This window comes from Leucopleurus acutus (assembly GCF_964270905.1).
Source record: "Leucopleurus acutus genome assembly, chromosome: 1".
Taxonomy (NCBI): domain Eukaryota; kingdom Metazoa; phylum Chordata; class Mammalia; order Artiodactyla; family Delphinidae; genus Leucopleurus; species Leucopleurus acutus.
This window is the reverse complement of record NC_139142.1, coordinates 75,179,310-75,193,700: the sequence shown is the minus strand read 5'-3', so window position 1 is coordinate 75,193,700 and position 14,391 is coordinate 75,179,310. Positions and strand designations below refer to the sequence as shown.

Sequence of the window (14,391 nt, the reverse complement as noted above, 5' to 3'; positions counted from 1 at the left end):
GCTGACTCGCAACAGCCCCACGGCGCTCCTTCCAATCTGCGGAGAGCGACGCACGTCGTTGCGGAAATGACGGCAGTTCCGTGTCCAGTGGGGCGGTGGGAGCGATGAGGGCACTGAGACCGTGGTAGGCGTTGTGTGAAGATGGAGGTAGGCTCTTCAGAGTTAGAAGGCTGGCGAGAGAGCCTGGCTAACGGGGTTGAAGCAGAGGCGGGAAGCCGGGCGGAGAGGCTGCTGACGGGAGGGGCGAGAGAGCAGGGTTTGGGGAGTGATGTCATAATGTCGGGGTCAGAATCTGTCGCTCCGAGCCAACTCCCTGCTTCCCCTAACTTATCCCCGCGGCTTTCTTTTGGTTTCCAGTTTCCCGGAGGAAATGACAATTACCTGACGATCACAGGGCCCTCGCACCCCTTCCTGTCAGGCGCCGAGGTGAGCACGAGATGCCGACGCTGCGGGGGGGAGGGCGTGAGGCAGCGGCGGGGCCGGGTGGTGGGGAGGAGAGCGCGGACGCCAGGGGCTGGGTGTTGGGAACGGGGTCCGCGATTGATGTTTGGAGAAAAGTGGCAGCTGCCTCCACAGGCTATGAGGACCATGGGGATGGCCCGGGAAGCTGCTGTCATCAGAAAAGCAGGACGTTGGAAAAGACCGAACCTATTTCAGACTGATCTGGATTGGAATACAGAGTGGAATTGTCTCCTTTCGTGGAGGAGAAATAACTACAATAATCTTGGGAGATCGCAGCGGGGAGAAATTGTTTAAGCCAAAGAAATTTGAGACAGGGAAGGAATTTACCTACCAGAGGTTAACTGTGGAATGTGTTCATTTTTAAAACATACTTTGTTGAAGGGGTCTTTGTTTCATTTAAATTTCCTACCCAGTGATTTTTGGAAAAGTTAATAGTTATGTTTACTTACATGGTGTTAGCTTGTTTTGCTAGTGACAGGATGAAAGGAAATAGTTGCCAGAAAACATGAAGGGAGTTGAGTAGACCATGCATTTCTTTTTTTTGAATAAATTTATTTATTTTACTTATTTTTGGCTGCGTTGGGTCTTCGTTCCTGCGTACAGGCTTTCTCTATTTGCGGCGAGCGGGGCTACTCATTTTTGCGGTCCGCGGGCTTCTCATTGCGGTGGCCTTTCTTGCTGTGAAGTACGGGCTCTAGGGTGTACGGGCTTCAGTAGTTGTGGCGCGCGGGCTCTAGAGTGCAGGCTCAGTAGTTGTGGCGCACGGGCTCAGTAGTTGTGGTGCACGGGCTTAGTTGCTCCACGGCATGTAGGATCTTCCCGGACCAGGGCTCGAACCCGTGTCCCCTGCATTGGCAGGCAGATTCTCAACCACTGCGCCACCAGGGAAGTCCCTAGACCATGCATTTCTGTTTGCCAGTGACTCAGAGTTTGGCAGGTTACTTCACCCTTGTATGTCACAAGTTTCCCCAGCTGTCAAATGGCTGTAATAATAGTTTTTTATGATGATGTGAAGTAGAAGTAACGATCATGGTGAGGTCCTTTAGTATTCGTGGAAGAGTTTTAGTTGAAATATTGTCGTAAGTGTATCATTTGCTTAGGCAAGGCAAAAGAGTAAGATGGAACAGAAAAATAAATTTTTCGGTCTTTGAGAAACTGAAGTCTTGAACTTTGTACTATCTTTTGAGGATTTTAGTTTTTTTAAAAACGTTGTGTAAACCATTTGCATCAGTGTTTTGTATCTAGAATTATCAATTGCTGTTGAATGAACTTATAACAAAATTTAATGTTTTCGTGGATGAGAATTAGATTAGCAAGGAGCATTTGCTTTTTTTAAACTGCTTTATCGTGATTACTATTCATTATTATTCTTCTAAGCCGGGGAAAGTGTGAATCAGATAAGCAGCAAATTTAGAAACAATATAAAACAAAAATCTGTTTGATGCTTTGCTGTCTCTTTGCTAGTTTCTTCTGAGCGATATCTCCATGGTTTAATTTCACTGTTTGGAGTGCTGTAAATTTCACATTGGGCTCATCCACATGAAAACGCATCATTGCCAATTTCTTCTGAATCAGGTCTCCACATTTAAATTTCTTTTTTTATATTTATTTATTTATGGCTGCGTTGTGTCTTCATTGCTGTGCGAGAGCTTTCTCTAGTTGCAGCGAGCCGGGGCTACTCTTTGTTGCAATGCTGGGCTTCTCTTGTTGCGGAGCACGGGCTCTAGGCATGCAGGCTCTAGAACACAGGCTCAGTAGTTGTGGCTCATGGGCTTAGTTACTATGCGGCATGTGGGATCTTCCGGACCGGGGCTCAAACCCGTGTCCCCTGCATTGGCAGGCAGATTCTTAACCACTGTGCCACCAGGGAAGTCCTTAAATTTCTTTATTTAGAGTGTTGTAAATTTCACACTGGGCTCATCAAGAAACTTTCCGGGTTTGAGTCTATCCTTTGTTTTTGCTTTTATGACTTTAAGAAATGTTTTAAAAACTATTTTGCCAAGAAGCTCATAACTAAATTTCAGTGGATTCCTTTAGCCTAGAGCCCTGTCAGTGTTAACATTTCTCCTTGTCATTACAACTTCTTCACCTTTCTTTCCTCCCTTGTTTGTTTGGTTTTGTTGTTGTTGTTTCAGTTTTTTAATTTGTTTTTCCTTTATTTCAATTGGTTTGTGGTTTTTGTTTTTTCTGGTCTTACTGTGAGCCACCCCAAATATGTCTTAGAACTAGATAAAGGTAATTAAAAAAATTTTTTTCTTTTAGAAGAGTAAGTTTTAGAGTTTTCTTGCAAGAAAAAGAAATGTCCACAAAAGTAATAACCATAAAAAAGTTGAAAAACTGGACTTCATTGAAATTAAGAACTTTTTTTTTTTTTTGGTTGCACCATGCGGCTTGTGGGATCTTAGTTCCCTGACCAGGGATCAAACCTGGCCCTGGCAGTGAGAGCACCGAGTGCCAACCACTGGACTACCAGGGAATTCCCGAAATTCACAGACTGGGAGAAGATATTTTAATACATGTATCTGGCTCATATTCAGAATATATTCAAATACTTCTGCAGAATAAAATAAAGAATCCCATTTTAAAATGGGCAAAATATTTAAACTCGCACCTCAGGGCTTCCCTGGTGGCGCAGTGGTTGAGAATTTGCCTGCCAATGCAGGGGACACGGGTTCGAACCCTGGTCTGGGAAGATCCCACATGCCATGGAGCAACTAAGCCCCTGTGCCACAACTACCAAGCCTGTGCTCTAAAGCACGCAAGCCACAACTATTGAAACCCACGTGCCACAACTACTGAAGCCCATGCGCCTAGTGCCCGTGCTCTGCAACAAGAGAAGCCACCGCAATGAGAATCCCACGCACTGCAACGAAAACCCAACGTGGCCAAAAATAAATAAATTTAAAAAAATAAAATAAATAAACTTGCACCTCACAAGAAAGGATATCCAAATTGTCATTAGGCGTATGAAAAAGTGTCATTGTCATCGTCACTCATTAGGGAAATGCCAATTAAAATCACAATGAGATACCATTTCACACCCATCAGAATGTTGAAAATTTAAAAGACAATTCCAGGAGTTGGCAAGGATATAGATAACTCTTAATCATTGCTGGTGAGAGTGTAAATTGATTCAGCTTCTTTGGAAAACTAGCATTATCTACTAAAGATAAACATATACCTACCCTGTAACCTGGTAATTCCACTCCTTGATATATATGTAAGAGAAATGAGTGCATATACTAACCGAAACATGTTCACAGCAACTTTATTTATATAGCTAAACAGTGGAAACAAAACCAGATGTCTATAAACTAATTTGTTAAAAGGAATGCAACACAGCAATAAAAAAGCATGAACTACTAATAAATGCAACCTGGGTGATCTCAAAAATATATTACTGAGTAAAAGAAGCCAGACAAAAAAGGGTAGACACTATAATAGTTCTTTTTTTTTTGGCGGGGGGTGGCGGACGGTGCACCTGACAGCATGCGGGATCTTAGTTCCCTGAGCAGGGATCAAACCTGTGCCTCCTGCAGTGGAAGCGTGGACTCTTAACCACTGTACTGCCAAGGAAGTCGCCATGAGTTCATTTTTTAATGAAGATCAAGAATAGACAACACTAAACTATGCTGATGGAGATCAGAATACTGCTACCTGTTGTGGAAGGGAGGGAGTATTGACTAGGAAGGAGCATGAGAAAATCTTTTAGAGTGATGGAAATGTTCTGTATCTTTATCTGGGTGGTAGTTAATTGGGTGTTTACGTATGTAAAAATTCATTGGGCCATACACTTAAAATTTATGTGCTTTACATAAGTTATGCCTCAGTAAAATAAGAAATAATAATTTTTTAAAAGTACATGTCCAGAGAGGAAGGCTTAGCATTTATTACAGCATTGCTTGAGATAGGAAAGCTGTATAATCTGAAGGGAGTTTAATCTTTCTGTTTCTCTTGTTTAGGCTGGCACTTAAATAATGATATTGTGCTTTGAGCACTCTGGGGAAATAAGTTATAAAGATAACTATCCTTAGTTAGGAAAAGTAATCATTAGAACCAGTTAATGATTTCAGGCTGAATAGTTAAAATTTTCACTACTGTATTAGTTTTTAAAAACAATTAAACTATTTTAATAATCTGTAGTACCGGGGTAATGTTGAATAAATAGGTGTTTGATTAAAATAAATTTCCTTAAAATGAATAATCTACACAAGAAAGTACTTAAAGAAATACTGGATTGTGTGCTTTGATATAGAGGAATGTGAAAAGGTAGGGAAATGGTATTTTTTTATATTTTGTTTCTCTCGATGCTAAGCATCCTTGCTTATAAAGTGTAATTCCCAAACTGCTTTCTTCCTCATAAAGGCCCAGGAATTTAACAGAGAAGGAAACAAAAGCTGAGTTGAGAAGGTAGTGGTATCATGTTCCTATTTCCACCTTCTGTGTCCAAATCATTTATTTTTACTTTAATATTTGCTACAGTTTTATCTTTATTTTATGTTTGACAATCTAGAGTATGATTTAGTTATGTGGTGAATCCACTAAAATAAAATAACTTTAGATATTGGATTTACCTATAATCTTACAGATAACTTGTGGTAGTAAAAGATTTAGAGTGGATCTCTATTCTAGTATGTGTGTGGTTTACCTTTCTGTATTCTTGATCATTACCATTATTTTACTCTTCTTTTTTAAAGGAAGAAACAAATAAAACAAAATAAAAAAAAAACACCGTTAAAGCCACAGATACTGAATAACAAAGCTGTTTCCACATTCCAGGGGGTGGTACATAGAAAGAATGTCTTGTTAATTGGTTACTATGGAATCTCTACATGTCTGGTTTTTTAGTGTACTCCATGAGAGCGCTCCAGATAGTTTATGAGGGCTGGTCCTTTGCAGAACACTGGTCTCCTGTTTTGGATATGAGTTTTTATTCTTTTTCAGTTCTCATTAATAGTATCATTTTCATATCTTGGCAGAGTTGCTTTTTTATTGTGGTAAGCAGAATAGGATAGTCATTTTTTGCTTTACTTTTGCTGTATCCTCTTAAAAAATTGTACACCACTATTATACAACTATAAATCTAGTACAGTAAATGTTTCCCCAGGTCCTTTTTCCTGCCCCTGTAACTTTTGTTTGTTTGCATGAGAATTTGGTAAAAATCTTTGTACTCTTCTTCCTGAAAAATGAGCACATGAACTTAAACTGAAATCTCAGAAAAAAAATCATGGACCTGAAGTTAACAGCTTCCACACAATAACAAAAATGAGTTGTGTACTGAGAAAAGTTCAGTTCTTGGGGAGAGTTTTAGTTTTTCCTAAAGAATTGTCTGCTCCCATGCTCTTTATGTATGCTCCTCTCATGTTATCACAAATTTTTACCATGCTAAGTAAAATAGTAAGGCTCTTGGAGGAGGAAAATATAGAAATGAAGCTATATACATATCTTTTTGTCGTTTAGGAAACTTCTCTCAGTGTGATGTGATTTCAGAGAAATCAAGCATTTCACAGGCATGCTCTTTCTCCCTGGTTTTACTAGCTGGAAATATTCTTTCTAGCAAAATTTAAAAATGCTGGTATTAGTGAGACCCTTTCTGGGTTTGGAAAAGTCTTGAGGAATTCCTAAAGAATGCTTTACTTAATCATGAAAAAAACCCCGAAACTGTGAGTACCTATTTAATTTGATCTGAATCAGTTGGTATTTACTGTGCCATGTGACAAGGTTGATAGAATTTAAAGTTTCTAAAATTCCAGCAATCTGTTGTAATTGGTTGGGGCAGGTGTTAAGTTAAATAATTAGGATATTAATATTATCATTAAGCAGTTATATATATCAGGCCATGTGATAAAGTTTTGTATACTAAATCCCATAAATCCTCATAATAACCATATAAGGAGATTACCATTACAAGTCCCATTTTATAGATGAGGAAAATCCATTCAAGGTCATATAGTAAATGGCAGAGAAGGGACTTGAACCCAGATCTCTGTGACACCAAAGTCTCTTGCCATTATTAAGGCTCTGTTGCTGCAGATGCTGCCATTTTAGTTTTTTAGTGTCAAAAGGAACCATAACATTTAATGTATCTTAGGTCAGACATTGGTCTGTAGCTCCGTGAATTGTGGCGTCATTCAGAATAGAAATAGTATATTATTATTGTAGTTGGACTCAGAGGAAGGACTTGGGTCTTCACCTGGAATAATTTTTTTCTTCCTTTCTTGCAGAAAGTCTTGTTCAGAGCAAGACAGGAATATGTTCAGGAACTGTTAGAGAACCAGTTTGCCCTCTGGCTATATCTCTTAATGAAGGTTTTTCTCCTCACTCTTATCCTTATCTTAGCATTGTTGGGTTTTCCAAAAATCTTGTACACATGGAAATCTTATTTGTTGTTAGTATCATGATTTCTAAAATGGAGAAGTGGTAGGAAACTCTTAAGTGCATATATTTTAGAGGGGCATAAAGTTCCCATGATCCTTTTAGGATCTGCTTCAAAGGAACCTAAAACAACAAAGTATAATTGTCTAGTTGACAATGAATTTCTGTGGTCTAACAGTTCAGGTGTAGTAAGTATGAAATAACTGCTGTCTGTTAGAATAGAGAGATTTTAAGCATCATAGCTAAACAGGTTATAAATGTTGGGTCCCTACTAATGGTGCTGAAAGAATCATTCATTAGACCAATAGGCAAAATAGTTTAGGACAACCAAGATGGTAAAGGTAGAAAAGAGAGAAAAGAACTGAAAATTGTGATTGATGTTGGCAGCCTTGTATGTGACATATGGCCAAGGATATGAGGAAGATTTATTTGTAAAATTAAATAGGTCCTAAGAATTTGATAACAGAAATGGGATCCAGGCCAAAAAGAGGTACACTGAGAATCTCCAGTACTCAGCCATGTTCTTCACGTAGCAGTATGCAGTTCCTCCTCTTCCCACTAAGTCTTTTTCCCTTTTTTTCCTCCCTACAGACGTTCCATACACCAAGCCTGGGTGATGAAGAATTTGAAATCCCCCCTATCTCCTTGGATTCTGATCCCTCACTGGCTGTCTCAGATGTGGTTGGCCACTTTGATGACCTGGCAGACCCTTCCTCCTCTCAGGATGGCAGCTTTTCAGCCCAGTATGGGGTCCAGACATTGGACATGCCTGTGGGCATGACCCATGGCTTGATGGAGCAGGGCGGGGGGCTCCTGAGTGGGGGCTTGACCATGGTAAGGGGCAAGACATTATCAGGCTTACCCAAGCTCAGGGGCATGGTGTTAGGGGAGACATAAGTAACTCTATTCCCTGCTACACTTGGGTAGTATTTATTTTCCATTCTTCTGGCTAAAGGCTCACCAACAAAGGCCTCGTTTCCCCTGAATAAGTGAGATGTATCATCTGAATCAATTTTACTTGAAAACTGGTTTAAAATTGTAAGATGTCCAGTGCTAACCCTGAAATGAAAATGATTTATTGGGATTTTTGAAAGAAAAGTTTTTTCCCTACTACTATGGCTTTCATATCCTAGGATTCAAGTGTGAGTGTGATTGCTGGCATGCTGAGGGATGTATTCAAAAAACTGTCTGAACCAAAAGTATTAATTGTGGATTAGTATGTGTTATAAATCAGTGTATTTGGGCTTCTAGCACATCTCATTAGTAGCACATCTTCACCCACTGTACTTGATGCCAAACATCTCTAACATTGCCCTTATGCACTCTGATTTGCCTGTGTATTGCCGCTTTAAGAGCCGTTATTTAGGAGGGTACAGGGAGAAAGTTTTTCATTCCCCTCTGTGTCATCACTCTCTCTAGATTACTGAATAACTTACTTGCTCTTTAAATTAACTTGTCCAAAATTATGACTTCTTTGGTTATTTTTAGTTATTTTGGAATAGGCCTTTGAGTACAAAGAAGTGACTTAGTACTCAATTTGTAATTTCTGTACTTTATTAAAAAGCTTAATATGTTTTATATGTAGACAAATTATTTGATGTTTGTTTAAATGATGATACTTTCTGGGTAAGCAGAGGGTTTATAAATTGTCCTGAATTCCGGTGGGGGGAAGGGAAGGGTAGTGCTTTTTATATTTAGTGTTTAATTAGTCCTTCTGCTTCTCTCAGGACTTGGATCATTCTATAGGAACTCAGTATAGCGCCAATCCACCTGTTACAATTGATGTACCAATGACAGACATGACATCTGGCTTGATGGGGCATAGCCAGTTGACCACCATTGATCAGTCAGAACTGAGTTCTCAACTTGGTTTGAGCTTAGGGGGTGGCACCATCCTGCCACCTGCCCAGTCACCTGAGGATCGTCTTTCAACCACACCTTCACCTACTAGTTCACTTCATGAGGATGGTGTTGAGGAATTCCGGAGGGTGAGGCATTCCCTGCCAAAATCAAATCTGCCATATTATTCTGGGGTAAAACTCTTGACCTACAGCTCCTACTAAGTATTCTTTACTCCTGCCCTGCTGTCTCCTCTGCTCTTTTCTGGGTATGGGGTCCTGCCTCTCTAGTTATAGTTTATAATGCTCCTTCCAGTCTCCATTCTTATTGGTCCTCACGTACTTTACTGTCTTAATCCTATTGCCTCTACTTTTAGCATTTCTGAGAATTCCATTCATGTGACTAGTTTACCCCATATAAAAGTCCTTTTCTTTCAGTTCTCCCGACATGATACTTTTCTTCTTGTAATTCTCTCTCTTCCCCCCCCCCACAGCAACTTCCCAGCCAGAAGACAGTTGTGGTGGAAGCAGGGAAAAAGCAGAAGGCCCCAAAGAAGAGAAAAAAGAAGGATCCTAATGAACCTCAAAAACCAGTTTCAGCATATGCTTTATTCTTTCGTGACACACAGGCTGCCATCAAGGGACAGAATCCCAATGCCACTTTTGGGGAGGTTTCAAAAATTGTGGCTTCCATGTGGGACAGTCTTGGAGAGGAGCAAAAACAGGTGAGCAAATAACAAGGAACTAGTGGTTAGTGAATGTTCAAGTTTTAACTTCCTTATGTGTTCTTATTTCATATCAGCTCTTTGTTAATGGCATTCAAGATCATCCTTCATCTTAAAAGTTGCAGCCATACACTGAATCCCAAATACCCATCTAAATACTATAGGGAGTTCCCTGGTGGTCCAGTGGCCAAGACTCCATGCTCCCAATGCCGGGGGCCCGGATTCAATCCCTGGTCAGGGAACTAGATCCCACATGCCACAACTAAGACCCGGTGCAGCCAAATAAATATTTAAATATTTTAAAAATAAATAAATAAAAACAAATTTTAAAAAAAGTATTATAAAAAACACTGAATCTAACTTTCTATGCCTTTTTTTCCTATCTGTAAAATTAGGCTATTCTTTGGTGAGTTGCATGCTGTAGCTAACTCTAAAATCCACAGCAAAGTTTGAATTTTTTCATTGGCCTCATATAAACTTGAGAGCTATAGTTAACCTCCCTAAATTTAACCTGGATTAAACAAATGAAAATTGTGATACTACATGAATATAAAATACAGTTGAAATTGAAGATGGCTATAATTATCATTACCCTACACTCCCCAGGTCTTCTTATTTCTTAACCACTGGACCACCAGGGAAGTCCCCAATTTATTATTTCTTATGATTCTGTAAATTGGTTGGGTGTTTTTCCTGGTGTTCTTACCTGGGCTCATTCCTACAGTTGTACCCAAACAACAGCTGGTATGGCTTATCAAGATGACCTTGCTCCCATGCCTGGCAGTTGGTAATACCTGTTGGCTGAAATGCCTTGGTTCTCTTTCACATGGTCTCTCATCCTCCCAATAGGCTAGACTGGCTTCTTTACACTATGGCAGAGTTAGAGCAGTATTCCAAGAGAACAAAAACAGATGTCCCCAAGTTCTCTTTTTGTCAGTTCAGCCACATTCTAATGGTTAAAGCAACTCACAGAGCTAGCCCAAATTCCAAGGAATGGGAAATAAGTTTCAGCTGTTGATGGAAGACTATAGGTATACGGCACAGGAAGAATTCTTGTGGCTATCATTGCAAACAGTTTAGCACATTTCCTTAAGGGAAAGTATACTGGTTAGACACAATCCCAGACTATGCAGACTACTCATCTTATTGGGGGTCAGGATTTGTTCTGGTTACACAGGTGTGAGCAAGGGTTGCTGTTGGCTTTAGAAGTGTAGCTATTCTGCAAGCCTACTGTTGATTGGCTGGCTTTCAGATGCATGGTCACTGGAAAGTCTGCCATGGTGGCTTTCTTGATTACTAGCTTTCAGGAGTTGTCAGTATTTAGACTGAGATGAACTGTCTTTCATTGATGAATGATATAGGATTATCAGTCTTTACTAGGAGTTTGTGGACTTTCTAAACAGTCTGTCTTTCATGCAGGTATATAAGAGGAAAACTGAAGCTGCCAAGAAAGAGTATCTGAAGGCTCTGGCTGCTTATAAAGACAATCAAGAGTGTCAGGTAAGGGGCTTCCCTGGTGGTGCAGTGGTTGAGAGTCCGCCTGCCGATGCAGGGGACATGGGTTCGTGCTCCGGTCCGGGAAGATCCCACATGCCGCGGAGCGGCTGGGCCCGTGAGCCATAGCCGCTGAGCCTGCGCATCCGGAGCTTGTGCTCCGCAACGGGAGAGGCCACAACAGTGAGAGGCCCAAGTACAGCAAAAAAAAAAAAAAAAAAAAAAAGAGTGTCAGGTAAGAAGATTGGGGTAGGTGGATATTTAAACCAATAAAAACATTTTTTAAGCTGTATATCAGCAATTATAAGAAGTAAATACCACCAAAAACCTGTGGAACCTATTAATAGTATATAGTTATTAAAAGCTCAAAAATATGTAACGGGTTTCCCATTTGTTTCCATCGTAAACCTTGCCAAACAGTCTGAGTTTATTTTCATTGTTTACTTTAGCCAGGCAGACACGTGGCTGCTCTTTTTTCTTTCTTTCTCTTCGTACCCCCCGCCTCCCCAATCTGTGATGTACCTTTTCTTGGGAGGTGATTAGAGTGAGTATGTCCTGGGGAAGAGAATAAATCTCCTGATTTTTTTTTTTTTTGGTCTTCTTTTAGGCTACTGTGGAAACAGTGGAATTGGATCCAGCGCCCCCATCACAGACTCCTTCTCCACCTCCTGTGACTACTGCTGAGCCAGCCTCTCCAGCAGCAGCCTCAACAGAGCCCCCTGCCCTGTCTCCTTCCATTGTTGTTAATTCCACTCTTTCATCCTATGTAGCAAACCAGGCATCTTCTGGGGCTGGGGGTCAGCCCAATATTACCAAGTTGATTATTACCAAACAGATGTTGCCCTCTTCTATTACTATGTCTCAAGGAGGGATGGTTACCGTTATCCCAGCCACAGTGGTGACCTCCCGGGGGATCCAACTAGGCCAAACCAGTACAGCTACTATCCAGCCTAGTCAGCAAGCCCAGATCGTCACTAGGTCAGTGCTGCAGGCAGCAGCTGCAGCAGCAGCTTCCATGCAACTGCCTCCGCCCCGACTACAACCCCCTCCGTTGCAGCAAATGCCTCAGCCCCCGGCTCAGCAGCAAGTCGCCATTCTGCAGCAGCCTCCCCCGCTGCAGGCCATGCAGCAGCCCCCACCTCAGAAATTTCGAATCAATCTACAGCAGCAACCGCCGCCACTGCAGGTCAAGCTTGTGCCTCCACCCACTCTAAAAATGCAGACTACCTTGGTTCCACCACCTGTAGAAAGGAGTCCGGAGCGGCCTGTGAACAGCAGCCCTGAGACCCACACAGTGGAGGAAACCTCTCCTGAGACAATCTGTGAGATGATCACAGATGTAGTTCCTGAGGTGAGCCTCTGTTTTCAAGTATTTCCTCTAGACCAGTGAAAATGTGTAAGCATTTTTGGTTGATCTAATAAAAGCAGGGGTTGCTACTAGCATTTAATGCCTGGCACAACTAGGCGTATGAAATATCCTGTCAGTTCCCTGCAAGATACTCTGTAGTGTTCTTGGTGAGAAACATTAAGAGGGCCTCCTATCCTAGACTACTCCTTAACTAAGCAGAAGTAATACGGTAGTCAATTAAAGATATATCCTAAGCATAGAGTTATTTTTCAGGTGTCTTACCCAAGGATCCAAAGCTTTGGAGATAAGTCCTTCCATTTCTCCCAAACCTTGACTGCTTGGCTTGATGTTTTTAAGTAAGGGGATGGGTAGGGAATACAGGTAGAAAAATTCAACTGGTTAGTATCATTGAGTCTTTTCAGAAACAAACAGATGCCAATTTACCCTAGTTTTAATTTGTACCTGACCAGTAGTCATTTTGAAATATGGGTCTGTTTGTGACTATAGTCCCACAATGAATGAAGCAGTCATTTTAAAGAAAAATACCACCCACCCCACCCCTTCAAAACCAGGAAACTATTAATCTCTAAGTTTTTTTCCTTTTTGCTAATGGCACCACGTTTTATCTTCTTAGTCTCTGATCTTAGTTGAGGTGACCCAACCTCTATTCACATTCTATTGATTTGATATTTTCAGAGGAATATTATTCAACTGTAGAATAAAGTCAGTGATGGGTAAAATTAAGATTAAACACTAGCAGTATGGCAGCATTCCCCTTATAGGAAGCATCTTCATGTCAATCTGCATGGCAAAATTCTAAAGCTGGATATAGAGAAGACCAAGAACTCACCTTCTTTTGGAACTGTACCCCCATCTGTGAGGGACTGTAACATCTGTTGCTCCATTGGATCCTAGGTTAATTTGACTAGCTGGCTAGCTAGGTAAGTAGCAATCCAATCCCTCTTTGGTGCTCTCTCCCTCTCACAGGTTGAGTCTCCTTCTCAAATGGATGTTGAATTGGTGAGTGGGTCTCCTATGACGCTCTCACCCCAGCCTCGATGTGTGAGGTCCGGCTGTGAGAACCCTCCCGTTGTGAGTAAGGACTGGGACAATGAGTACTGCAGCAATGAGTGCGTGGTGAAGCACTGCAGGTGAGCTTACAGTTCCCCTTCTTATAATTCAAGTATGACTAAATAAACTGTGTTGGAAAACACAGTAATCCTGAGCATATAATCAGTACCACCTTACCTTTGGTAGAGTAGGTTGCTATATACATCTGATTGTAGAAGCTACTAGAGAAGTTCCCCTGCTTAAAAAAAGCTTACATTTGCCATGTAGATAAAGATGACATAATGAGCAGTTCACACTTTTCAGTTACATTACCTCTGTGTGTGCTCTTTAAAAATATGACACATCAAGCTGGTGGTGACTGAATCTTAGTTTAGCTTATCTCCTTAGTGCAAATCAGACCTCTTAGGGAATTAGAATTTGAGAAGGAATGGATAGGCGGTAAGTAGCACAATAAGGTGCTAAGTATAGGGGGAAAGGGAAGAAGTTCTGAAGATTTCGCCCATTTCCCCAATTTTCCTGAGATTGACCTACATCCATGAAACAAGGCATTGGTATTTCCTATCTCAAATCCTCCAAAGTAAATTAGGATTGCCTATACTTCTGACTCTTAGGCCCACTGCCCTTATATTCCTATTGGGTGATATATGTCAACCTATTTGTTTAAGACAAAGTTTTAAAAGAATATATCTAGGCTGTAATTCTGAGTTTGTGTGTATCTTTTTCTTTCTTAGGGATGTCTTCTTGGCCTGGGTAGCCTCTAGAAACTCAAACACAGTAGTGTTTGTGAAGTAGTCCTGTTCTCCAAGCCAGTGAAGACTTACCTGCTGGGAACATGTCCACCGAGCCTGTTTTTAAAAAGACAAGCTGGGCTTCTGGTAGTGCCTGATCTCAACCCATGATGGTCCTTTATGTCCTTCACGTTTCTCCCCTTTTGTCTCTCTTCTACAGGGGCCAGGCTACGGAGCAGGGCCATTGAGTTTGCTGGAATTGCTTTTTACTTTCACGTACAAGCAGAGATATCAGTGATAATAACAGGGGAAAGGGTGAAGGGCATATGAACAAGCAGAACACAGGGGTG

General features: G+C 41.1%; 1 protein-coding gene across 1 annotated transcript; it reads left to right on the top strand.

The window, feature by feature from the left end:
• The first annotated feature begins 94 nt into the window (after positions 1-94).
• TOX4 (TOX high mobility group box family member 4) lies at positions 95-14,383 on the top strand. The gene is made up of 9 exons (XM_082845807.1): positions 95-147; positions 358-426; positions 7,429-7,671; positions 8,565-8,825; positions 9,170-9,400; positions 10,820-10,900; positions 11,502-12,245; positions 13,230-13,393; positions 14,045-14,383. Exons 1-9 carry the CDS (start codon positions 142-144, stop codon positions 14,103-14,105), a joined length of 1,860 nt encoding a protein of 619 aa, XP_082701933.1. The 5' UTR covers positions 95-141; the 3' UTR covers positions 14,106-14,383.
• Positions 14,384-14,391: the final 8 nt, after the last annotated feature.